The sequence below is a fragment of the Dicentrarchus labrax genome, unplaced genomic scaffold, assembly GCF_905237075.1.
Source record: "Dicentrarchus labrax unplaced genomic scaffold, dlabrax2021, whole genome shotgun sequence".
Classification (NCBI taxonomy): Eukaryota; Metazoa; Chordata; class Actinopteri; family Moronidae; genus Dicentrarchus; species Dicentrarchus labrax.
This window is the reverse complement of record NW_026136704.1, coordinates 7,675,907-7,703,465: the sequence shown is the minus strand read 5'-3', so window position 1 is coordinate 7,703,465 and position 27,559 is coordinate 7,675,907. Positions and strand designations below refer to the sequence as shown.

General features: G+C 40.2%; 2 protein-coding genes across 10 annotated transcripts in view; one reads left to right on the top strand and one right to left on the bottom strand.

Moving 5' to 3' along the window:
• The window catches only part of LOC127362550 (endothelin-converting enzyme-like 1), a 47,028-nt gene extending 42,920 nt beyond the window's left edge, over positions 1-4,108 (top strand). The window contains exons 16-19 of one of the 2 annotated variants that reach the window (XR_007884479.1): positions 739-834; positions 2,108-2,184; positions 2,587-2,747; positions 2,833-4,108. Coding sequence is in view for 1 of the 2 variants with exons in the window: in XM_051398366.1 (XP_051254326.1) it covers positions 739-834; positions 2,108-2,184; positions 2,587-2,686 (273 nt within the window). In the remaining variant the exon portion in view is untranslated. The other variant, XM_051398366.1, reaches the window with a different exon arrangement.
• Positions 4,100-17,660, bottom strand: ccdc150 (coiled-coil domain containing 150). Of its 8 annotated transcripts, none has more exons than XM_051398358.1 (22): positions 17,590-17,660; positions 16,888-16,945; positions 16,148-16,603; positions 15,669-15,847; positions 14,487-14,555; positions 14,246-14,362; positions 14,037-14,166; positions 13,250-13,293; positions 12,957-13,049; positions 12,439-12,534; positions 12,232-12,347; positions 11,536-11,713; positions 11,369-11,437; positions 11,156-11,248; positions 10,916-10,996; positions 9,479-9,612; positions 8,941-9,034; positions 7,454-7,602; positions 7,238-7,364; positions 6,586-6,768; positions 5,987-6,052; positions 4,100-4,270 (listed from the first exon to the last, which is right to left on the bottom strand). In XM_051398358.1, exons 3-22 carry the CDS (start codon positions 16,491-16,493, stop codon positions 4,160-4,162), a joined length of 2,475 nt encoding a protein of 824 aa, XP_051254318.1. In that variant the 5' UTR covers positions 16,494-16,603; positions 16,888-16,945; positions 17,590-17,660; the 3' UTR covers positions 4,100-4,159. The 8 variants fall into 8 exon arrangements, 7 of the variants coding, with proteins under 7 accessions (XP_051254318.1, XP_051254319.1, XP_051254322.1 ...); XM_051398359.1 differs by having other exon boundaries at positions 17,358-17,630; XM_051398362.1 differs by lacking the exon at positions 16,888-16,945 and having other exon boundaries at positions 17,590-17,632.
• Between the last annotated feature and the right edge of the window lie 9,899 nt (positions 17,661-27,559).

Sequence of the window (27,559 nt, the reverse complement as noted above, 5' to 3'; positions counted from 1 at the left end):
CCGCATGGCCATGTGGTTGCCAGTTCGACTTCAGCCAGTGACCTTTGTTCCATGTAATGCCCTTCTCTCTCCCGTTTCCTGTCTGCCTCTGTCCCCGTCCAATAAAGGCAAAAATCGTTCAAATACTGTGGCTATGTGGCTTCACAAAACCTAAATATTAATGTTCACTCTGTCAATTTATAGCGCCTCTGTCAACTCACTCTTTGTTCTTCATAAACCACTTTGCTTTATTTTCATGAAAGTAGAGAGCAGAGGTGCGCCAGAATCAAGATAAAAGATAAACATTTTTACTTGAATTCCCTTTCTCTGTTTGTATCATTGTGGTGGTGTGTGTGTTTGTGTTTGCCTGGACAGCAGAGTATCTGGCATGCTGCATCTTTCAATTCCATATTGAGTGTCAGTGTTCTATATAAAAGCGAGGGGTGCTTTTTGCATGCAGAAACAAAAGTAAGTGAGCAAATGAGGGAAGGATTTTGAGTAAATTATAATAACAAAATGTAACAAAAGTGTCACAATGGCTGTTAGCCATGTCAATCAGTTAGATTAGCCGAAGTAAACATAACAAGTACATTTCCATCATGTTTCAGGGAGATTGTAAATGTCAAAATTGGTTTCAGATGTTAGTTTAACTTAGTACGCTACTTTGGACATGAGGTGAGGGATCATAATTTCATTTCTGTCTCCCGTCTTTTGTTATTCACTCCCTTCACACCTCTCTCACTCTCTCTTGCTGTCCAGGCGTATCAGAAGTGGGTGAGGGAACATGGTCCTGAGAGGCCCCTGCCTGGCCTTAGATACACACACGAACAGCTGCTCTTCATCGCCTTTGCACAGGTACAGAAGCCTGCCAAAGTGTTATCCTACAGCCTTTCATTACATTTACATGTTAAATCATTTTAGCTGCCACTCTCAGCAGGAGCGACCCATTCATAGAGAGCAGGTAGGGGTTCTATATCATCTCAACATTAGCTGATGGATGCATTAACCATTGGAGGGATCCAAAAAAGCAGCGTTGATGACAGCACAGTGGCTCTAAGCACTAGACCACCCCTGCTCCTTGTAACTATTACGACTATCATTGAAATTCAGTGCTTTCATTGAAATTCATGGCTTAATGTAACAGTAGCAAAATCTAGACCCACTTTTTAATGCAACTGGCATTCTTTTAGCACATTTTAAAATCTCTTGCCACGGGGAAGTGATGTGAAAATCATGTATATGTGCGTGCTGTTGTTTGAAATGTCACATGTGCATGTCCAGGGTGAAAGAAAAGCATCATTTTCAGCTGTGAGGCAATTCAATAACCCTTTTATGCACAGAGAATTAATGTGGTTCAGTCTGCAAATCTGCACAGCATTAAACATAATGACCTCTTAAATATCTAACTTCTTAAATATCTAACTACTGACAAATGCTGGGCTGCAACTAACGATTATATACTCAATATTATTTTCATCACAGAAAATAGTGAGAAAATAGTAAGATATTCGGTTTACTATTATAGATGATGATTTGAATGATTATTTAGGTAGAAAAGGGGAAAAAACGGATTCTGCTTCACACGTTTATATTGTGTATTTTTTGGACTTCAGTGAAACCGAACAGGGAAATCGTTTTTTGGTGGAACAACAAGGTTTCTGTAGGACTTTTAAGGCCCTTTCTAGACTAGGATGTAAAGATATAAAGGAAGACTGGTATTGGTTCCATGTAGGTTTTTTTGTTGTTATCACAGCATGATAAACACTCATTTATCCTTAAGCGAGACTTAAATATGTTACTTTATACAAGAAAGGTTAACTTGATTAATCCAATCAATTCTTAAGTCCTTTCAAAGTCATATTTAAGACATTTTAAAGCCTAAACTTTACTAACAACTAAAGATGATTGGATTTCAGATTTTTTTAAGACCCTGCGGACACCCTGTAACAACTCTTACAACAAATGTGGTGCAAGTACAATATTTCCTTCTGCTGTTGTGTGGAGTAGAAGTATTACTTTTTACTATTCACCCCTGGGAGAAAGACTGTCCCTTCTCACTTAGCGCTGTCCTGCTTTGGCTGAACTGTATCTAGATTGGGTCACTGCAGTGTTCATGTTGACCTTTCAGAACTGGTGCATGAAGAGAAGATCTCAGTCCATCTACTTGCAGCTGCTGACTGACAAACATGCGCCAGAGCACTACAGGTACAGTACACCCACATAAAGAACACACAGAAAGTCATAATAAATAATAATAATAATACATTTTTATTTATAAGCGCTTTTGTAAATACTCAGAGACACTTTACAAAAAACATAAAAGCAGCAAAACAACATCAAAGAGTAAAACATTAAAAACACATCAGACTAAGCTAAACATTAAAAGCATTTTTAAAAAGGTGTGTTTTTTCAGTGATTTGAATGTTGGAGGGTCGGTACAGTCATCATCGTGTTACATTTGTGTGTATTGTCTTTACATTTAAAGAAAGATTTCAACCTTACAATAAGCTTCTACTCCAAGATCCCCCACCCCCAAAAAAAGGTTTTGTAACTCTTTCATGATCTCTGCATTACTGTTTGACGTCCCTGTGTTTCCTCCCCCTGCAGAGTGATTGGCAGTGTGTCCCAGTTTGATGAGTTTGCCCGAGTTTTCCACTGTTCAAAGGGTTCCCCAATGAACCCTGTGGACAAATGCTCCGTATGGTGACCTCTCCTCCCTCCTGGTGACCTTGGGATGAACTTCATCTTCACACACACACACACACACACACACACACACACACACACACACACACACACACACACACACACACACACACACACACACACACACACACACACACACACACACACTAACCTATCCTACATCACACATTCATCAGAACCAACAGGATGATAAAGCCTATTCTTGCCTATGAAGGATACAGGAAGGAAGTGTATCTTTTCAACATTATCAGTAGACATTTTCAATGTGTGTTCTAACCGATCTAAAGCATGGGTCATATGACCAGTGATCATGTACATATATATCATTTGATCATATATATTTTTCTATGTTTAAAGTTATTTTCAAATCATCTATTTTTCTATTTTAGCAGATATATCACATACATTATGCGTAAGATTCATAAGCTACTTGGTTTTTAATTAAGCAACATGTTTCCTCAATTGTTTCTCTTCTTTGTAGCATCAAACTTCAACAGTGATTTTAGTCCCCGATGTAACCCGGACAAGGACCAATTAAAAACGAACTGAGATCAGTAGCATCCTTGTGCCTGCCAAAATGTTGTTCTTTCAGTTCGGTATATTGGAGTCCGACTTGTGTCGCAATGCTGCGCTCTTGTGGCTGCAGACAGTAAAGGTCACTGTTCAACCACCATGACCGTCGTATCGTTTGCCTGCATTGGTCCTCTTGTTACTGTGAGTGTTTGTACGGTTTATAAGATTTGTCAACTTTTTTAAGAAAAAAGAAGGCGGACTTGTGATGGATGTTTTTCTCAGGATTTGTAGCAAAGTGCAGCGCCAAATGGAGGATCTTTGTGTCTCGATCTATACTCAACTCTTCATCCTACAGTACAATCACAAAGGAGCTGGTACATTTATCAAACATTGAATAAACAAAGAGAAGACTGTTTTTGGATGAGCTGATCTGAGAGCTCTTTTCTGTTGAAAACGGAGGACTCACGTCTCCGTGTTTCCTGATGAATGATCTTACACAACCCGAGAAAGAGGGAGAGCGCCAGGTCATATTATACAGTACTTTCACAGTTAACTCACCAAATACCAGAAGCCAACACTGTACAGAAGAAAGTGCAACTATGGTAGATGGAGAATCATACACTTGTACGCAGTGTTATTTTAAAAAAATTACTTTTGTATAAATAATCTGTTGGTACAAAAAATAAGAATCTTTGTACAGTGGAGAAGTATATCAGATGTTATGGTTGTACAGTTTGTTTGATGAGAGTGCATGTTTCCCTCCTGACCATCATTCACAATTCTGATCGACATATGTGGAGGATCACACACACACGCCTGACTCTACAGCTGCTATTTCACACGTGGCTGCTATCTCTTCCTCTCTGTTGGTCACCGTTTAATGTTTGAATAAATACAAAGGTTCACTGTGTCATGTCGCTTTAGTCTGTGTTCAGGTGTGTGAGAGATGAGCTGTTTTTTATTAGTGTGATTGTTTGGATCCTCCAGCGATGTGAGCCAGCTCTCTCTTGGCCTCCCAGCGTTGGATGGTGGAAGTCCACCTCTCCCACTCCGCCTCCCGTTTGCGTAAAACCTGCAAAACCCAGCAGGAATCAAACACACACACATTTACATTACGAAACATCAACAAGCTTTTACCAATTTAACCAGTTGCAATCAATCTGCCAGTTTGAAACGGTGATTTTTCGAAGGTTTCTCCCTGAAGGTTTTCCTTTACTGCTGCACTGTGAACAGGGATCAGTTTGCGAGATGGGCTGCACTTATTGTGAGTTAAAATCTGAGCTCAGGTTTTAAGTGTCTGCACACTATTTCAGGCAACGTGTGTGCTTTCAAATGTGTTGCAATTAAAAGAAAGTTAATACATCATTTGGACCCATGGGAGTAGCCTCATAGTAAGTAGCATTTTGCACTATTTGTTCTCTCTTTAAATGTCCCCTAAATAAAATTAAAGGTGCTATAAAAAGGTGTTATATAGCTGTACATTCCAGCAGCCATCGCTAATGTGCTATAGAGTGCTCTATCAGTAACATGGGTGTCCCAGTCCCTCCTTTCTGCAGTAAACAGAGAATACATTTTGTGGAATCATGTTCCCATTTCATCCAATCAAGAGAAAGAACTCCACAAAGAGGCGGTCCTGAAGGGCAGGAAGCAGAATTTCAGTGTGGTGACATGGGGAGGAGGGACGGGACTGCTTAATGCAACAACGGATGGAAACGGATTTCACTTTCATCAGACACCCAGAAATCTATAAACAAGCATAAGACTATTCAGTCCTGCCAGCAGTGTGTGAGGCTGTACTTGCACACAGTGGTAATTTGTGCTTAATGCTTTCATTCATTCTATTCTCACGATGACAATACTACCATGCAGATGTTAATATTTACCATCTTAGTTTATCATATTAGCGTTTGCTAATTAGCACTAAACACAAAGTAAGTTATTCCCAGGTTGTCAAATACAGACACAAGCTGTGTTCAGTAAATTACAATCTGCAACCTCACAGCTGGATGCCACTACATCCTACACACTGGTCCTTCAAGGTTCAGTTCCATTTAATGTAGCACAGCCTTTCCAGTGAGCCAGCATGTAGAAAGGTGGCACCCTGCCTCTGTTTGGCCTGAATGGAACGGAACATTAATTAGTATCACTGGTAACACCTGTGTTTACCCTACTATTTCATGATGGCTGTGAAAAAGGTCTATTCTATCCATTTGTAAAGTACCCAAGCTGTTGGTCCACCACAACAAACCAAATGTCAGCTTTTCAGAATTAAAAAAAATTTAAGAGTTTAGTTAATAGCTTGCTGACAATGAGATTTTCAATTTATTGTCTTAAAATGTATGTAAAACCTAAAGCAACTGGTGGACAAATCAATAGACTACATTATTCATTTTGATCGTGAGTAAACAATCTTGAGTCAATTGAGAACATCAATCTATATTACACAACTGAAAATATTCTCCACTAGAATTGCTTCGAGAGATCAGTGGTTATCGAAATATCACTGGGGAATATTAAAAAAAGATAAAGACAAACTTAAAGGCTTATTTCTACACATCAAATCAGGAGGTCTAAATATCAGAGATTTACAAATGGCTAAATATGCTTTACTGCTGAGCCGCAAAGTTTCAGTGGCTTCGAGGAACTATCATTTATTTTAAAAAGTTCAAGCTTCGCCTTGAACCAAAAGAAAGCCAATACAAGACATTACAACAGACGGACCTGTGATAACTGAACAGTATTAGTAAAACATTATGGAAAAACGAGAAAGAAAATGCCTGGCACATACCTGCTGGGAGTCCATCCCGTCCTGCGGGAGCTTACTGTCCTCTTGCTCCTCAATATTCTTGATGCTCTGTGGACACAGTAGACTCATATCATATTATCTACACAGGCTCACAGTGACACAAACATACACCTTTAAGCCAAAAGATACAAGATTACTGGCCAGGGACTGACTCAAGTTTAAGATTCTTCCATTGTGAGTTGCTTGTACCTGTCCTGGCCTTGCCTCACACATGGTCCCAACCTTATCTCCTCTCTCTGTACTAGGACTTAACAAGAAAGGGTTTTTAAGGACAATACAAGCCTCAATCTTATAATGAATATTCTAAATGAACGCTATCAAAAGCTGTCATTTTGTGCCAATATTTAAGGGCTTCAAATCTGAGCTGTTAGATAATTAAAAAATAATTCAGTGTATCCTCCAGAATTGTAATCACGTCAGGTTGGAGATGACTGAAACGACATTTTAACCATTACAGGACACTGAAAGTTCACAGAACCACATTAAATCAGTTTAGGTGACATCATCAGTTGTGTTTGATAATTTAACAGTAGTTCATTGAGGAAGCATCTTTATTATTACGGTGTGCAGGGGAACATTACTTCGACTTTCTGAGAGTTGTCCTGTGAATCTCTGCTCTTCTGTCGCTGCCTCCTCTCTTCTCTGATACGAGCCTTCTGTTTGGACACCTGCTGCTCCAGCTCAGACACCTGCTGGCGGAGCTCTTGGTTGGCTTTGGACAGGTCGCCTGACCCGGTTGACGAGTCCTTAACTGTCATTTTTAGCTAGGCAGGGTAACAGGAAATTCCCAAAAAGCAAAGTAAGAAGGACAAACCCGAGACACAACATGCAAGAAGAGTGCTAGTATGATTTATTATTTATTTTACATTGATGAATCAGTAGCTGAGGAATTTTAAGAAAGTATGGGATGAGAAGCCTGGCAGCCTCTACTGTTTTGAACACAGCATCAAAAGAAAACAGCACAGTCAGAGGTAAGGATTTTCAATAAGGATTATGCATGTCCATACATATTTACATATTTACACACTTCAGTAAATCTCTCAGCAGCTTAGAATTGTTTTTGGCTTTACTCTGTATTTGGAGGTCTTTCAACACCAGTCTGAGGCTGGGATACTGTTTAATCAGGGACTTCACAAGATGTTATGTTACGCTGGAATATCTTGTATCTGCACAGAATTTTCTCAAAACAAAAAAATCAATATAACAGAATAAAACATTTGTGCCATTTGGTACCTCTGTGATTTCTCGATGCAGCCTCCTCATTGAAGAGTCATATTCTCCCCTCATTCGTTGCTTTATGGCGCCCAGCTCTTCAGACAAACGACCAATCTTTGTCCGAGCCACGTGTAGCTCTTCATCTCTGCAGTGCACGGTAACGATGTCATTATAACATGGCATATAGGATGTCTTGTTCACACACTCTCATCAAGCACTTTTCTGACAGCATACCTTAGTGTGATGGTGGCCTGGTACTGGTCTCTGGCCTGCTCCAGTTTGCTGTGTAAACTGCTGTTGGTAAACACAGCCTGCTCCACACTCTGGGCGAGCCTCTTGTTGTCAGCTTTGGCTTTATCCAGGGCCTTCTGTAAGGATTCCAGCTGGAACACACAAGGCAATAAATACACCATTGTAATTATACCAGAATGTTAATGCAAACATTAACCCACTAAGGGGGACCAATGGCAAAAAATGAGTTGTGAGCCCAGGTTGACCACTTGCTACTCCCCCTCTTTGTGCACTGTGTATGTATCCTGGCAACTTTGAGTTCCCATAAGGCACGCAGCAGACTATACATGGCACCTTCATTATACTTTGCCTGGAGCCCAGTACTTCTAGGCTAATACTACACGCCTCACAGTTTGTTGTAATTTAATTCATCACAAATGTATTTAGGAATATAAGCCATGTAAGCACAATATCAACCGAAATAAAAGGTCTTAAAACTAGATTTGAGTGACCCACAACATTAAGTCACAATGAACAAGGAACAGTTCAACATTTTGGCTGCCACAGCCAACAACTGGTTAGCTTAGCTTAGCATAAAGAAAGGGAAACAGCTAACCTGGTTCTGTCATGTATAGTAAGTCACTATACCCGACCAGAAAAGAGTCATTAATTAAGTCTTGGAATTTGTTCATCATTTTCATTAGTGTTCTGTGGGTTTTCCACTCACTTTGTATTTCATCTGTAATCACAACATCAAAAGGCCCTAAAATAGTTGCCATTGATATAATTGCACAGCTGCACAAACTGTGTCGCTTACTTGTCCCGACTGCTGTTGAGAGACTGAAGTGAGAGGGAAAAATGTAAACAGAACTTCCTTAAGTAGAGTTAAAAGAGTTTGATTTCTATAATTCTTATATTTTTGGTATATAATGCATGCGTAAGATAAAATCTTTTCATCCTAATATCAGTTATCAGTTGTTATTGCAGTATGCATTTACAACTAATAGGCTGATAGTCCACAGAACGTTTAGGTACTGAGTGAAGAAAAGCAATGCAGCCATACTACATCAGCTTAGTATACCTTCTTAGAACGGCAAGACATGACCAAATGACAGTTTCTACCAATAATGTTTTAAAATATTTTGACCACAGTTATTTCCATTCTTTTCACACTTGCTAATTTTTAATTTGCAGTCTTTAAAGTTGTTTTTTTGGCTCAAGCAATTAAGTTATTTCTGCCCCAGACTTAGAGAAATGTATTTTCTTCATTATAGTCGCCTTCTCAAGCAAATACTTCAGAGGAATCAGTGAATATAGGTATTTCTTGACATGAATTAGTGAGAAAATATGAGCAACTTCATCTACAAATATCAAACATGTACATATATACATTTCAACAAGAATTCTGGTCTAGTGTTTTTAAGTAGCTTATACAGCTTATATAAAGTGTGTGTTTGAGTGCATCTGTTATAGAAGCAGTGTGTCCTTACAGCTCTGTTGCTCTTGGAGTGAGTAGATGTCAGGAGTTGCTGGAGTTTTTCCACCTCTGCTTGGTGTTTCCGGATTTCTCTCTGAGCCTGCAGCCTGGCACACAGGAAAGCAACACTATAACATCACAAGTTATACAGCTTAATATCATCCAAATACACACACTCTGGACATGCATGTATGATTTTAAGATGATCAGTCATGATGCTGAAAGTCAAACTTTATCTTACATACATTGTACTGTAAGCTCTAGACTGTGTCTGTTAAGGCCCTTATTAACTGTATTGTCAAAGGTTTTTGTTCTTTACTGTATAATATTATTAGTGCGCTACAGTAAGTTTGACTTCAAACAATACTTACAGTCTCACGAAGAAATCTTACCTTACACGATATATGCGCAGATAATTATTAGATTCATTTACAGTCTAGACACGGTGTTGAACGTATTCCTAACAATGTCACAGGATAAACAGGCACACACACTTCATACTGCTTCTCCATCCAATCACGCAGTGTTTGTAAACCCCATTCAGCTCTGACCTGTCTTTCTGCTCCTGCTCTCGCCCCAGGGTCTGACCGTTGAGCTGGATTCTGGTATGGGAGGCTAGGATGTCTTCAAGGGTTTGACTGACAACACCCCCTCCAGGACCACAGACAGCCTCCAGCTCACTGATCTACAGCACAAGACAGGTGATGTTACTGCTCACTGTGAGGACAAGTATGATGATTTGATTTGTAAGTACACTCGAGATCAGAGAGATAGTACTCAGGTTAAACCAAGGTTTCTTGTTTATCAGGAGGAAAAGTCTGTGAAAGCTACAGTATAAAGCGCTCGGTATATTTGCTGTTGCCGACCTGTCGAGCGACAATGTGATGTCACGGGAGCGCCGTAACTATTTAAGGCTTGTGTATACTCGCCGTTCCAGACCTGTCGCGTGACAACGTGATCTCACTGGCGCGCCAGGATTTTGGCTCGGCCGCGCCAGGTCGCACACCACTCTTTTTTTTTCACTAGTGTCGGGACCACCACGCAAAAGTATAAATATTAACGGCACTCCTGTGACGTGACATTGTCACGCGACAGGTCGAGAACAGCGAGTATACCGAGCACTTTATACTTGCGCGTGGTTGTCACGACACTAGTTGCAGTCTTCTCCTGAACAGAGGTGTCTCTACTGAGGAAAGGCTACCGACTTTGCTATTTCTAGGCACTAGAAGAATTTTAAAAATCGGTCGCGGAGGTTCTTCCAAATTTTCCAGCATATGGCCTCCTCTTTTCCAACATTCATGGCAATTTCTCACCATGAGTTATGGCACCTGTGGGCATCTCTGTGTTCCTTCATTGAAGGATCGTACAGATCGTCCATCTTCCTGTTTCCGCTTTGGCGCGCTCAGCTGAAAAAAAAGAGTGGTGTGCGACATTTGCGCGACCAGGCCAAAATCTTTTTTGACATATGTCATATGGATTGTCATATGTCATATGTTTTGGATTAAATTACTATAAGTATGAGAAAGGGCGTAGCATCCTGCAGTTCCTTGTAGCTCTAAGGGACATTTTTGCATCTTTGTTTTGGTGTAATGGCCCAGGACTGTACTGTTTTGGTTCAGTCTCACCAGTATTTACTACTACTTATAAACTTATTTTCGAGTTTCCAGACACAGCAGGCGAGAAAGCTCTGGTGAATCTAGCAGCTAAAGAGCCAGATATTTTCATCAGGAGTTTAACATTGGACTTACATTCATCAGTTGGAGACAAGCACAATTCCAAATGAATGCTTATGTTCTTCTGTAGCAGCTGGATGTATAAATATGTTTGCTAACATGACCACCCCATTAACTTTATGAGCTTGACACTATATGATCAGAAAATCAGTTAATGCTGGGTAAAATCTATTCAGCTGTGCACTGGAGTAATTCATTTAAGAAATAAGAAGCCAAAATTGATTTCTAATCAGTGTTTGCGTGTATGTGTTATACCTTAAGTTTCCCTTTCTCACAGGCCGGCTTATTCTTGTCAGTTAAGTCCTTCAGCATCTGGTCCACCTGTTGCACCGCATGCTGCATACAACCATAAAGACACACACACAATCTGAACAACTGTGCCCATCTCAGGCATTCCTGCTGAGCAAGACTTTGGCACAATTAAAAGTCCATTCATAACTATTAATGTGTATAAGTAGATCTGTAATGATGACCATATGGTGACCAGTATCTCACCTGTTGCTGCTCTAAAGCAGCCACCTTTCCCATGAGCCTCCTGTTCTCATCCTGCTGGCTCTGCAAGACTGAGCACAGAGATCCCACCTCCCACTGCCAATCACAAGTTCACAGGCCGCCAACATGGCCAGAAGTTAGTTCAATGCCCAATGGGTGAATGTATAAGGTATATAAGGTATTATATGAGGTGGGGTGGTTTCTAGCTAATCCTACCTTGGCCTCACTAAGTTGGGTCTCCAGGCTGCTCCTCTCACCTTCCAACTTAGTGACAACAAGACATAACTGGTGGCCGAGGAGAGAATGGACAGGAGGGATTGTTTTACTCCTTGGTACAGCACTACCCGATCAGGCAAAAATAGAATTGCTTTTTTTGAATATACCTCATTTTTTGAATCCTCCAGGTCTTTCCTCATTGCCCCCTCTTCTTTTTTGGCCATGTTCAGCTCCCCCCGTAGCCTCTCAGTGGTTCGCTCCAGTAGTTCCCTCTGAGTGGCCACTGTCTCTTGTGCAATGGAGGAGCTCTGCAGGAGCTTTGCATGTTCGCCTTTGAGCCTCTCTCTGAGGAGAGACAGTTTTTAAATCTAAAAGGTACTTCCAAAACTTAAAATACGTTTACTTTCAAATACATCTCTAGCATCCTGAATCTCTGCACTGAATGCCAGACTTATGCTGTTATTTTAGGTGGTTGGGTTCACAGTGAGACAGGTTTCATTAAATACTGACACCAAGGAAGAGTCAAAAACTGAACAAAAATGATTCATATCACCGATGGATCACAGAGACAGACTGTGGTTTTTAATAAAAGACAAATATCAAATATCAGTCTGAGACTTTGCAAACCAATATATCTGTCTAACCTTACTGTTCTCAAATGTTAGAATGTCCCCCCAACCAATACTCATCTCTTATGAGACAGTGAACTTGGGGAGAAAAGAGAAAAAAGAGAAAGAGGCTGGAGACAAATGCAGTTCCTAATGACAGCTGATTATAGTCTCCTGATGGCCCAATTGGCTACAAAGTTAAAAGATCATTAGTTAAATGATGGGAGGTTTGAGTGTTAGGCATAAGAGACTCACAGCTCCAGCTGCAGACTAACTTTATGTGTTAGTGCCACCTGCAGCTCAGTCTGAATATTGGCGCCCAGCTGCAGGTCTCGCTCTTGCAGTTGCTTGACCACACGACTCATCTCGGCCTAAAAGAGAAGCAGTGAGAAAAAAGGAGTCTTGCTGTGGTTCATATCAGGTGTGTGTGTGTGTGTGTGTGTGTGTGTGTGTGTGAGATACCTTTAAGCTGGCCTGATGTTTTTCATTCTCCTCTGTGAGTGAATGCAGGGCAGAACTGAGCTGGGTACACTGACTCTGCAGCTGCTTATTCAGGGTCTGTTTAAAATATATATATAAACATTAAATATTGATATTTATTTGCAGGGCATTAGACATGATCACCATTAGTAGAAAGTATCACTGTTACATTGCACAAAACAGGACAGAACACAGTTGCTATAATTTCAACTTAAAATTTGAATTATTAACCTTTCAACTTTGTTTTTGGGGTCCATTGTTGAATCTTTAATGGTAACTACATCAATCTGATCACTGGCATAATTTGCAAACTTGTTATTTGGATTACTGTAATTCAAGTTCTGTCATATTTCAAAGCTCGGAAAACCTACTATAACTTTCAAGTTATTTGACTTTTCCTTATTTGATTGTGGTGAAACACTGAAGAGCCCACAGTCTGCAGTGGTTGCATGGTTTAAAATACCTGATGAATAAAGAAATATTCCTTTAAGGCTCCTGACCTGGACTCTGTCAGCAGCAGCTCTCAACTCTGTGCCCTCCTTCAGCAGTTTACTGTTTTCTGTCTGCTGCCTCTGAAGGGCCTGACAAACACTCTGACACACACACACACACACACACACACAGACACCCACACACAACACAAACACACACACACACACACACACACACACACACACACAGTATTCACACAAACAGAAATACAGTGTCATAACATGTGCTACAGATCATACATTTTACAGGCGAGGAATTTCTGAGGACAGTTTCATTCACTGATCTGTCTCTCTCTACTTACTTTCAGGTCAGTTTTCAACTCAGACATGAGGGAGTCCTTCATTTCTGTGAAAATCAAATGGAAGAATGCAGTTCAACATCCAAACATTATATCACATGTGAAGCACTGAGAAATATCAATAACACAAATATGACTTGTGGAGTACCTGACTAACCTTATATAAAACCAAATCACAGTGAGAGTCCTGTTAGATAACCTTACTCGTTCTGAATCTATCTATATCTACGGGTACCTAAGATTTTTACTATGTTGTCCTGTGTATGATTGTGTAAGTGAGAATAAACTTGAACAAAGATTTGATAGCTAGGAAGGAAACAACAAAAAACAAATAAATAGGAATGTAAAGGTACATCGTAATAATCTCAGGACCATCGGTGAGAAGACTGAGTTTAATGCCTGCCACCAGGTCAGATTATTTTTGAGATCAAAGAGGTGGTAGAAACACTACCGCTTTTGTCCACAGGGGCCGCCAGAATCAACACAAAATGAAAGTTCCTTGTAGGGGCTCAATTTGCAAGGCAGGCTCAAAGGAATACTTTTTGGGATGACTCATGTTGTGATTCAGGGTGTATTTTTACACGAAAATCTTGCCTTTCGACAACAACAACTATCAGGCCCATGATATAGGCTACACAATACGTTTAAGTGACCAAAATAATTCTGAATCAGCTCTACACTTGACTAGCAGCTAGTGGAATATACTGTCTCAGAAACCCTCCGGCAGCATCCTGTGATGGTTGCAGCACAGCCAGAGCTCACTGGTTTTGTGTCCCCTGATGCTCCTAACCTGTCTGGTCTTTGAGCCGCTGACAGTGCTCGTCCAGCTGTCTGCCTCTGTCATTCGCTTCCTCCAGTTGCCGCTGGCCGGTCTGGACTTCCACATGCAAGGCATGGCAATCCGACTGCAGCAGCAGAGCCTGTGGGAGCCGGAGGCAGACAACATGTCAGCTGCTGTTTACACATGCTCATTACTCAGTGAGCTCTCTTACAATCTACCTGTCTCCTCTGCATTTCCACCACTCTCTCCATCTCCTCCACCCGCTGGTGAAGCTCATTGTGAGATCTTGTGGCTTCGGCTAAACGGGCAGACTCCTGCCTCATCTGCTCTTTCATCTGAAATCAGAGGAGAGTTTTGTTAAGATGGTTCATTTTCAGCTGGTCAGGGCTTATAAACTAAATGTCTGATGGTTGGGGATAAAAGAGCTAAAATAGATTAAAATAATTAGGAGCCACTCACCTCCTTCAGTCTCTGACTCATCTCTAATTTGACAATCTTCAGTTCCTCAGCAGCGAGAGCCACATCCATCTGGAGCAAAAGACAGTTACAACCCATGACACAATGACCACTACAGTGCTCACTGTGCTCCTACAGCACGTCAAACACATCAGTTTAAAAAGATTTTCAAACAGATTTGTTGTCCCCTTGGACCTGTTTTCTTTGCCAAGAAGACACTGATCACTGTAGTTTACAGTAATTAGATCCTGGTGCAATAAGCACAGTGCAAAAAATCAAATCTTACAGTAACAAAAACTGAAGAGAAAATTTGATTTTGATTCAGAATTTGTTGCCAATATTGATGTTTAAAACGACAAATTTGGCCAACATGTCTCTGCCTTGAGTCTATTTCTCTTCTCATCTATGATGTGAGATGCAGAGCCGACAGCCGTCCACTGTCTGTGCTGCTGACATGGAGCACGTACTGTAGGTATTTGCGCCAATGTCAGCATTTGTGCCATTGCTGGAAAACCGAGGTGATTATTTCTCCAGTATCCGAGTTGGAAATAACCAACATAACATTTAGCCAGCACAAAACTGATGCGACACAACACATCAACATTGTCCACTGACATCGGTGAATGCCATCTTATTTGCCAACAGGCTGGTGTTAGTCAACAAGCCGAAAATTGTCCGATGCTGAAGTTCGCTAATAAATTTTTATCAAAAAAGGGAAAAAAAAAAAAAAGGTTTTTAAAAAAAAAAAAAAGTCGGAAACGTAAATGTTTAAACATCATCTGAAATGAAATCTCTTGCAAGAGAAGATGAGCCTTAAAGGAAAAATAAAAAAAAAAAATTTGCATCTTGCCAAGTCCGCTCGCTAAAAAAGGTGCAAGTACATTTTTAGCGTTTAAGGTTTGGAAAACACAATAGAGGCCAGAAAGAGATTTCTGAACACCAGACAACTCAGCAGTTTCTGAAATATCCATTCAATCATTTACAGTTGACTATCATTCCTCAGAACCATTTACTCAATAGCATTATCATAAAAGCAAAGGGTGTGAGACATATGTTGACTTTGGTAAACTAACTTATTTATTTTGAAGTGAAAGCAAAGGTGATTCTCATAAAACTGATCCAATCTAGCAGTGTTGTGTATATTTGTTATCTCTACAAGAAAATGGTGAATTATAGTATAGTTACTTTGGCAGCAGTAGCTGCCTCCACTGTGTCCCCCAGCCTCTGCACCTCTGTGCGAGCTTCGTCTCTCTCCTGGTAAGCCTGCTGAAGTTGGTCCCTGAGCTTCATCGCCTCCCTCCTGGTGGTGTGATGCTCCTCCTCACTCTGCCGCTGCAGCGCTGCCAGCTGCTGCTTCAGATGAGCTGCACCAACAAATATAGAAGAGAGCAAAAAACGTAACAACAACGTCCGAATCTGCCTGTTTTTTCTGCCCCACTACTCAATATCCACACAGCTTTTGTTTTCCTAGTTAATATCCATAATTCTAGTGATCATTAATAGTGATATGTCTTAGTAGCGCCTCTCTCTGCTCTTGTTGGGATTCCACTGAATGGCTGCACCCTGACTGTAGCTGCCACTGTAACATACCAATAGACTTATTGAGATCACTAATGTCTTCCCCTTATCTCCGTTAGCTAATTGGATTACATATGAGCTATTACCTGTGTGAGAGGGATCCAATTCTTTCTCAGTCTCCAGACGGAAGATGGTGAGTTTGAGGGTCTGTAGCAGACTTTCCATGCGACACACCCTGCTCACTACAGAGTCACAAAGCATGCCCTCATCCCCAAAGACCCGACGCATCTTCAAAGGACTTATAGGCCGTTGAGTGGCGCCCATTCTCTCAGCAGATCCCAAGATTTGGTCCCTGGACACCCCCAGTACACCCATGTCTTGAATAAGAGCTTCAGCCTCTTCCTCTGCCAACAACAGGCGCTGGTGGAGAAGAGACAGAGCCTCTGGGGCTGTGGCCCCAACGCTGAAGGGCGGGACAGCTGAGCGTGACATCCCTACAAAGGGGGACTGGGTGCAGGTTGGAGTGGGGGAGAGCAAGCAGCCCTTTGCAGGTGCACTTGCGCCGACTCTTAAACTCTATCCATGATTACTTTTCAAAATTCCTGGAAAATTAAAAAGTTAAGATAAATGGCTAAATATAGTTTGCTAAATATTCTGGAACCTCATTCCACAATAAATACATTGCATAGCTAAACCAAATTACAGCAAAAACTAGGGATAGGATGATATACAACATTATCGCATACAAAAAAACACACATCCCATTATAGTGATAATTATTATATCTTTACTTGGCTTGAATTTAAAAAGCTGTATAGCTTGCCAGCATACAGTCTTATATTGAGTTCCTGATTTATTCTGAACAAAGGGAAAAGGGGGAGCACACCTCTTTCCAGTCATTCCAAAATCCTAACCCTGTCACCATGGCTGAAGGCTCGGACTGCCTGTTGGATGGATGGAAATACCAAAAGAAAGAACAGGGAAATGAGGTGACTGTCTGGACGCAGTAAATCTATGTTTCTTAACAAAATATAAGGTAAATTGATTCCAGTATGTTTTAGTGCCATGTTAAAAGTATTAAGTATATTTTCATGATTATCGTGATAATATGATATAATATAGTATATATATAGTTATATAGTGTCACCATTTTTTAGATGGTCCCATGTCTACCAAAACTCACTACAATACAAAAAATCCTTGTTTTGTGGCCTCCCTCATAGCCAATTCACCACTTCATCAAACACTACAGTGGACACACAATACAAGTTTGACTAAACTGTTGAACCTCTTATAAGTTCCAAAGGCTGTAAGTAACTAACTATCAGTTTATCAAATGCCAGAATAAAGTAGAACCTTATAGAGGAAGGATACAGTCTATTGTGAGTGAGTCTGTAGTTTTTCTATGAATGAAGACAACGGCGCGTGAACAAATCACGGCAGCCGCGTGTTTGAGCTATCGCGCACGAGACTACAGCAACAACTTCAATACGGCGTCGCGTTGAGGGAAATAGTCCGAGAAAAGTTACTTTATTCTTCTTTACAGTCATACAAAGTGTTGGATAAACACTCAGCTGTTTGCTCTCACCGTTACAGTCGCTACTTCCGGCATCTTTCTCCATAGCGACGCTTCTTTCCGTCCCACCGTGTTTGTGTTGCATTCAACAACTATCGGAAAAACCTACATTATCACTTGCGCGCACCACAGCAAAGAGGTAAATAAGTTAGGCCTAATGTACAATCACAAATGGTACGGTGGCTCGAGTGGTGGGAGAAGTATTCAGATCATTTCAAAACAAAATGTTTACTTTCTGGAGTGAATTGCCTTTCTTCTCCACTTACAAACAATGATTTATGTTGTTCAGATTTTCATGAAGAGTATGCATATGTTTGTGACTGTCCAAAAACGTTATTAAGGTACTGCTGTGACGTTGGTCTGAAGTTACGAACATTTACTTATTTATTTTATTTCTGAAATAAAGTGTGTCGACACATAGGTACAGGAATGTAACTAAAAGCTGCCGTTTTTGGCAAAAAATAACACAAGAATATAACGTTAGATTTATGTCGGTGTGACCGTTAATTTTTACCGGTAGTTTTTTTTCCTCTGAGAGAACTTGTATTTAATCACAAAGTTTGGGCAATGTATCTAAATGTCCTGACTGCATAAAGGATTACAATTTAGCAGCAGCCCTTTATTCATTTTGACCACTAGTCGGCGCCAAATGCTTAATCAACTAGCACTGGCACTTGAGGAAGACCGTGAACATCTACAAGCTCTTACTTAGTCTATTGACAACGTCCAGGTTGACCATATTTACAGCACAGTACGCACAGTACTGTGATTGATTGCTTGATATTATTATAAAATTAGTAGGCAGGCTTGGTAACCCACAGGTCACTAAATAAAATCAATGCAGTTGGAGCAGTGTTTTTACCCAGTGGCTCTTTTTTTCCATTTCTCTGTCAAAATGTGTCATGCTCGTCCAGTCCCAAGGCTGGAGTTCCTTTTATTGTGCCATTATAGTATTAGTAAAACCCCTATCACATTTTCAAACTTTCATAAGCAGATGCTTTTGGCTTTGTCTTTCTTGTTTAAATGTAACTTCTCACTGCAAAGATATTACATTTGGACAACACCATACTATTCTTAGACTCAAATTGTAGGCTGTACAACTGCTGATTTTTTTGGAGGAAATATCCAATTCCTTCTGGAATCATAACACTGCACACTTCCCATGGTCATTAACTTACACAGTACATTTATTTGAATCAAATTGTTAGTACTTTCACTGTGCCATATAGTATACCCCTGCAGCCCCCATGAGGCAGGGCTCACCTGTCAACAACTACTATGATAAGAATATATATATATATTATTTTTTTTTAAAAATGTGCACATCATGATATTGTCTGTTTTCAGACCCAATACTGGTGTAGAAATAAAACAAATAGATATGTGCTCCACTGTCCCCATAGCTTCAGCGTCAAGTGAGGGAGAGTCGAGCTACAGAATGCGCCTCGCAGCCTCGATGTCAGGTGAGGGGGAGCCCGGTGTGCCTCTGACAAGAAAGTATCCTGTGAGGGAGCTGGAAAACATCCGCCTCACAAAGGTGAAAGAGACACACACAAATACACCTTGACTGTGTCAAGCTACACAAAAGCAAACTAATGCAGAGAATGCATTTCTTGTTAAGTTGTGCTTCACTAACATACTAACCTCTCTCTCTTTGAGGTCTACTTCTGGGGCTAACTTTCATGGAGTACATGCATGAGAATGCAGCCACAGGACCCAGCTGGTGTCAACAGTCTTTGGAATTCGGGGGATGAAGGTGGTTTCTCTATGAAAGATGTTCAAATGTGTCTGCTCTGTATGGGTTAGCTGCTTCATATAGCAGATAACTACGCAAAAATGGCAAAAAACGAAATACTCAAATAACTACGCAGCTATGAATTTAGTTCAACTACTAGTTTTATTACAAGTAGTTCATCACTCCCCACACTACCTATATGTATTGTTAATCCCAATAAAGTAAAAAAACAACAAAAAAACCCCCCAAATAAAATAGAAAAATAAAAAAAGACAAGTAAAAAAAAGCTGCCACTTAGTTTAATCTCAGAATTCCAGAATGGTGACTTTAAAGGTCCTGTGTGTACAATTTAGCAGTGAGGTTTCAGACTGGAAAAAGGCTGTGTCTACAGCCGGTGTTGTCTGTTCTGGGTTACTTTTAAAACATGGCGGTGTAATACGTAGGACTCTACTTATGACCAGCTCCCTTTAATATAAAGGGCTCATTCTCAGGTAATTCCTATTTTCAGCTAATTATATAGTAATGAAAAGATGCATATGAACATTATATTCCATTTCTATCGTTAGATCCTCCTAAATGTTACACACTCTACTGTTAAACTAAGAACGTAAATATATTTTTCGTATTCCCGTAATCCTCTTCCGTAAAGAGGTTTGATGCAAGTTGCCATCAAACCTTTAGAAACAATCAATGGCGTCTTAATTAACCGTACTTGAGAATTTCAAATGTTCTGCACAACCAAACAGGACTCCGAGTGAACTATTGATATGAACACAAATCTATTCTGTGTTTACTGTGAACAGAGACATAACGCTGTTGGTTCACTGTTATACGTGTGTGATGGTATGTGAGGAGTGTTTTCGGCTGTTAATATCAACCAGTTTGCTGCTTGGTGCTGGACAGATACAGCCTGTGTCTGCTCTCATTGGCTGTAGCTCCTTACATGGCTCCCCAACACGATCGCATATTTATCTTGCAAAAACCCGGGCTAACATCCTGTAGTGAGGATTTACTGACAAATGAGATAAACCTTGTGGTCCTGAAGGTGTGAGGAGGGTGTAAAATGTGTGCCATGTGCCAGTCAGTCTCAGATTGCCCCGAGGGTGCAAATAGTGGGCGGATATCATTTTTGAATCAACACAAGAACAAATCATCATTGACTGACAGCACAACATGGCACATTCACTTGTCACTATGTATCATGTATAGGGGTGTAAGAAAGCCCAACAGGTCAAGGTCCAACAGCACTCTCTACTGGTGCAAAGACAACTAGCAGTGAACAAGTCAGGACATGCGCAGTCACACTGAAAAGCAGCAAACCAGTCAGTGAGCAGTCCATGTGACGCTGCATGGACTTTCTGTGTGTTTCCCTAATGATGTGTGCGTTCTTGAGGAAATGTAAGTAGTTTCTGCTTGTAGTCATGGATAATTTGATCACTATTGCGGTTTGTGTTATTTTACATGGAAATATGGTGTGTGAGTTTGAGTTAGCTACATTTGGATTGTGAGGACTTAATGATGAATATTTCGTTTGTAATGCTAATATTGCAACTCAGTCTATTTGTTGTGATTGTGACCATGCTTATTGTTAATAGCGTTTAAAGGTCAAATTATTTACTGTGGTTCACAGTCAGTATGTAAAGCTCCCATGCTATTTAGCATGCTTTGCCTCTGCTAATGTTATGTTGGAAATTGTACTGCTTATTCCACTACTGATATTGCATCTTTGCTGTTGTATTATGCTTAAATAGCAACTTATTTAGAGATGTTTATTTGATTTAACTGCTGAATAACATGTTAAGCATTGTTGTAATACAGTTTATTTATTTTATTTATTTTCAGACCACACACACACAGACACACAAACACACCCACATATGTTGAACAGTAATGTTAAAGCCCGAAAGCCGCGTTAAAGGAAATCAAATCAGATCTCTCTCTCCACGTGCCTTGATTCTCTGACCGGAATCATAGTCCATAATCTGCCGCCTCAACCAGCAATCCTTTTACAGAGGCTTGCCCTCAAACAAGGGGCATGAAACCAATAGCATTCTCAGTCATGTGTATATAAGCAGGGTCATAGCAGAAGTCACACTTGGGAGGAGAAGGATTTATTTGGTGTTTTTTTGTTGATCAATTTTAATTTTCAGTACATGTCTTTTATTTTATTTTCCGAGACCAATTTGGTTTTCTAGTCTTGCTCTTTCCTGGTTTTTCACTATATAGGCCAACTTTTGTGACACAAAATAACAGGTTCAAGTTCAAGTGTAAGCAAACGGCCAACACAGAAACTGTGGAATCTTACTGCAGTAAATGTATTCTTTTCTTTAAAGTTGCAGTCCAGTGTGTTACATTTAGGAATATATGTTTGCAGAAATGGAATATAATATTCATATATTTTCCACGGACGCCACCATGCACCACCATGTACAGTAGCCCAGAACAGACAAACCAAACACTTTTTTTTCCTTTTTGTGGCCACGCTTGGAAGGCTGGGATGTATTCACATGGTTGCCTTCTGTATTGAATCGTTCGTCACTATCACTGAATTAGGTCACACAGTGGTAATTGAGCCTATGGCCCACTGATGACGGTACTGCAATATCTATATGTCTGCACTATTAGGAAATGTGTGTCATGTTGCATTACAGTTTTTCTCCATTGTTTACACACAGAAAAATATGCACACGATTCTGAAAACTTGACACTCATGTGTTAACAAGACTCCAGACTGCTAAACTTGAAGTACAACTTCACTCAAATAGAAATTCTAAATTACAATTACAGAGTTTTTAATACGTGTACTAGTAACTACTAAAACTACTGGTACTACAACTAGAACACTCCAAGATTGCAGAGTTACTTTTGGTTCCTAGTGTCTCCACAGGTGGAACCGGGAGCCGGAGCCTTCAGCTACTAAGCTCCTCTTCTGTGGAACCGCTCCTAGTTCGGGTTCAGAGGCAGACACCCTCTCCACAGTAAAGATAGGGATAAGACGTTCCTCTTTGATTAGAGTTAGGGCTGGCCTAACCATCCCTTAGTCATGCTGCTAAAGGCCTACACTGCCCGTGATGCACCATCCCCCTCCATCTGTATACATTCATGTCCCATTAAGCTAGTAATGCGTGTCAGTAATTTGGCTTCTTCCCAGAAGTTTTTGTGCTTTCTGATTTCGCAGGTTTCTATGGATCGTGCATTCACCTGCTGCCATGATCCACCTTCACACCCACTGGTATTATTAACATTATTTGTCATGTTAATTATTATTTTAACTTTTGTTGTTGATGTGCATCGCTATGTTTCTCACTCAACACCCTGCTCTCTCTAATCCCAACTGGTGGAGGCAGACGGCCCACCAGCCGGGGTCTGTCCGAGGTTTCTGCCTCTTAAAAGGACGTTTTTCCTTGCCGCCATCGCCAAGTACTTGCTCATGAAACTGTTGGGTCTCTGTAAATTATTTTATAGGGATTCAGTCTAGACCTGCTCTATTTGAAAATTGTTATACAAATAACTTCTATTATGATTTGCTGCTATAGAATTACAATTTTGTTGAAATTGAAACATAAATGTTTATCAGTTCTGAATGATTTTAATTTCATGCAAAAAATACTAAAAGGAAACCAGTTCATGTCAGACACACAGAAATAAAGAAATAGTAGTAAAAAACAAAAGTAGCTTTAGCTATTAAAAAAGTGATGCTGTTAATATATCAGTACAGTACAGTACAGTACAGTACAGCCATGCATGCTGGAAGTAGGGGTGCTGAGGGAGCTGCAGCACCCCCTAAAATCAGGCATAATGTAAACCATTAGTTCAAATGTTTGAACTTATAATGACTGGGATTTACATGTATACATGGTATTTATGGCAGAAGGGAGTAATTGCCTTGTTTTTGTGTTAGTTTTATTTACTAAAAACATGCATAAAGTAAAATTCAGTATGACATCATTATACAGACCAGTGGTTCCTAACCTGGGGGTCGGGACCAAGGGGACTTCTTGATTTTAAGGGGTGTAAGAAAACTTTAAAAATCTACACAGTAGGCCTATATCTCAGAATTTCATTCGTTTTTCAATTTCAAGAAACCTAAATGAAATTGTTATTTATAAAGTTTAGATTATTATTTAACATCTAAACTTTAATGCCTGAACACAAGCTGTATTCACAGAGCTCACTCTCTGATGAACTTCTTCGTCCTGCATTAAAAAAGTTACAACAACAACAAAGACCTAATAGAACAATGGCGTTGGTGGAACATAACAAGATTGTAAGTAGAGCTTCAAAATGCCAAAAGAAGAAACAGAAGCAAGAGACAAAACAATAGCATAGGCAATTTATTGAAAATTGCATTTAAACTCAAACAGGCTGTTCATCAGCTGATCAATAGTTTAAGACCATAGCCCAAAAAAAACCCAAAACAGAACTTAAAGTGTCAAAAAAAGAGTAGCCCCATCATTGTTGTTGATCACTTAAAAAATTTGTTTAGGCATGCTTGATGCGAGTGTTTCCAGGAGGATGGTGGGAACGTTGCTCCATGTGGTGAAGATGGAGGGAGAGAGAGAGAGAGAGAGAGATTTTTTTGGGCAGCAGGCCATTCTTTTGGGTATGTCTCCCCAGTGTTGCCACTTTCTATATATCCAGAGAGGATTTGTATAGACAGGGGCACAGAAAATGGTTGTGTAGGAGAAGTGCAGATGTTTTTGCATAAAAACCACCCAGACAGTTTTGCAGGGGAGAGAAGTTTCCTTTATAGAAGAAGCAGGGTGTAGAATTGAGGTAAATGTTAAGTGTTCAAGAATATGTGTATACAGGTATACTAAAGCTGTACTCCACACTTTATTTTAGTAACCTCAAAACATGAGAATTTGGCACATATTATCAATAGCAATAGTCATCATTCAATATCAAATTAGTTGACTCATAAGGCATATAAAGTAAGAACTCAAGTTTATCAGACAGACAGACTGCATTATATAGTATTGTGTATCAGTAAAAAGTGTCCAACATTTAAAAAAACTTGTTGCTCACAACAATGCCAGATTTGAATGACTTAATCAAACTCTACTTCAGACTTTCTTTCATTAACTAAGAAATACTTACAATTTTAATACATACAGTAACAATGGTAATAGTAATACGTGTCTACGTGTAACCTTGGTCTGGAAGTAGTCTGACGTGAACAAAGTGCTTAGTCAAAATTATAATACAACGAATAAACAGACTTACTATGCATCTTACTGTCAACTGAGATTTGTGGTGTCACAGTATACTGTAAGATGCATCAGCAAACTGGCTGATTAAGAAGAAATGTGGTATCAAAACAATGACATCTGAGAAAACCTCAGAAGAGCCTTATAAAAACTACATATCAGACTTGTTTTCACAAACTGGATAATTGCTGATTACTGCTAAAATACCACTTCCTAAACATTAAAGACGCAAATTCAATTAAACTCAGCAATGGCATATACAGCAACATTTTGAAAGTATGACTAATGAAAAAGTCACGTTTAAAATTGTACCAATTACTTGAATAATACAGAAAAACTGCCAGTAGTACTTTTCTATTAGGCTAATGTCTAGTTCTTCTACTTAGTTCAGAACTTAGTAGAAAGTACAGAATCTTCCCACGTGTGCGCAACTGGTCTTCTTGTGAACTCTTTTTTTCCCCCCAAATTCCACGTAGGTGCTTTCTACAACAACAAGATCAGATCCAGTGCAAAAATGCAGACATTACTGAAGTTTACTTTCATCTAGCTCTCTGATTAATCTTTTAAGATGATTAGCCACTTCCTTTTGTTTTGGAGTTAAATCAATGCCAAATTTCAGTAGTTTACAAACCTTTTTTGTGGTTGGTTGCAAGTCAGAGAACAATTTGGTCAGTACTTCAGGACTATGGGAGAAATGTTGATGGGTGACCTCTCTCAAGCAGTCAATAACGAACATCGGCTTTCGGACGAGTTCTTTGTTTGCTCTTTCAAGTATTGCAGGAAGAGTCTCAGGGGTGATCCTGCTTCTACAGCCATAGCTGTCGAGAACTTCCACAAGATCATCAGAGTCAACAGCTAAGAAATCACTCATCGCTTGCATCAAAACCTCCCGTACTTGGCTTTCAGCAGGAAAATCGTGGTGAATGAAGGGTACTTTAATTGTTGTACCGAGAGTGCATCGCTCATAGAATTCCGCCCAGAAGCAGCTAAGAACATCTCTCAGTAGCCCAGAGCCACTGCCTGCCTCTTCTTTGTTGTGTGGAAGTATGCATCTCACATTCAGTGCTTTGTTCAAAATCTCTGCATCAGAGAAAGCAGTAATCATGTCACGTAAAGTGTTAGCATGATGTACAGTGGTCATTGTAACATCCTCTGGATGAACTGGACTGCTGGGGATATGAAAACCCTCATAGATAAAAGTGTTCTCTGTGTCAAACAACAACTTCTCTCAGTTAAGATGTTTATTTAGAATTGTATAATTAAAATAATACTTGTACAAGGATCTTATTGGATTGAGAAGCCACAGTCAGCAGAGTGCTGTTACTCTGTCGTTCCTCGCCCCAAAAAGAGTCATGACCAAAGGTTACATGAGGTTATATTTGATTATAGTAAGCAATGTGATTGGTGGACTATATGATGAGAAACAACCGTGGTTTAGACTTGGTGCTTCCTTGTTGGTGCACTGGCTGGTCCCAGCCTCTTGGCACACGACCCAACCAATTCTGAGGACTTAAAAATAGGTGGTTTGGTGGTGACTGGTTGTAAAGCATGTAGCAAAACATTATCACCCAATTCTGTGTTTCACCTTGTTAGTCAACCTCACTCCAACTCAGTACCACCAATTTTACACTTAGTTTTGGAATATATGGTAAACAGACCTCATTTACATAGAACCACCCAGTGGTGGGCAGGTCAAACTGGCAGGAATATCAAAGTTGGGAAGAAATTGAATAAAATGTCCATAATTCAGAGTAAGTAGTCAAGTAATCAATTTTATTTGAAATGAGTGTAATAGAGAACCACTGTCATTTTTAGGCAGTTATATGGAAGAAAATCCTATTTTTGATGTAAATGAAAAGTGAACAAGGGTCAATTTGAGCCAGAGACCACAGAAGGGTCAACATAATCAACTCATCCAAAGCTTCCGAACACATGTTGTCTTCGATCATTGGCAGAGATAAATTCCTGGCAGAGTTTCTTCCTGTCCAAGGCATCAACCCTTTCTTGTGTATGTGACAAAACTGCCACATTGTTCAGGCGTTTCTGCTTCATGCAGTTGGGAAGCCAGGTCTTTAACCTCCTCAGTGCGCTGAAACTCCTCTCAGACCGGTGTGCAAGCAAGATGGAGTGACAGCGGGACAGCCAATCACACAAGAAACGGCAGAGCCAATCGAGGAGCTTGCGGGCAGTCTAAACTAAGGGAATCAGGCTTCAGCTTGAGCGGCCATTTTCTGCTTGGTCCTAGTGCTTGACGTGTTTCTGTTTACTCAGCATAACATTGTTTTTGGACGGTAAAAACTGCAGTGGACCAAAACGGCCTTTTGAAAAAATGCAGGGGACATGTGCCCTGTGCCCCCCCCACATTACGTCTGTGCATACGCATCACGGACCAACTGTGAAACATTGCACCACTACATTGCAGTAATTTTCATACCAATTCTGGTGGTGCAAAAATGTTGGCTAATAGCCAATTGAGTCATATGTGTCAATGAAACTGTTAAACAAATAATAACAATAATAATATTTATTTAGTTAATAGATTTTAATTTATTAAGAATTGTGGGAGGAAACCAGAGTACCTGGAGAAAACCCACAAAAACACCCTTCCATATTTGGACCTCAATTGGTTCATACATGGAAAAGGTGCCGCCTAAGCCGGTGATTGGACATGGTAAGAATCGTATTTTCTGGATGAATTTTCAACTTGGTTCGCACTGCTGACCTGAGCAGAGTTCCAAAGCATAACGTTCCGCCAGGCACACGCGCTGCTCAGGTAGGCAGTGCGGACCAGCCGTTGTTGAGCTCTTGGTTAGTGCAGCCTGTGGCGAGTGGGCCCTGAAGTTGATGTGACCTGAAATGGGCTTGATGATATGTGAGCTGAACCTTCTCAGCAGTGGTGGCTGACTATGTTCTGAGGAGGGTGTGTTGTTTATTTTATTTTTTTTTTATTCATATTGATTCAATAATATGAAATAGGATTGTGGGAAGAAACCGGAGCACCCGGAGTAAACCCGAACAAACACCCTTCCATATTTGG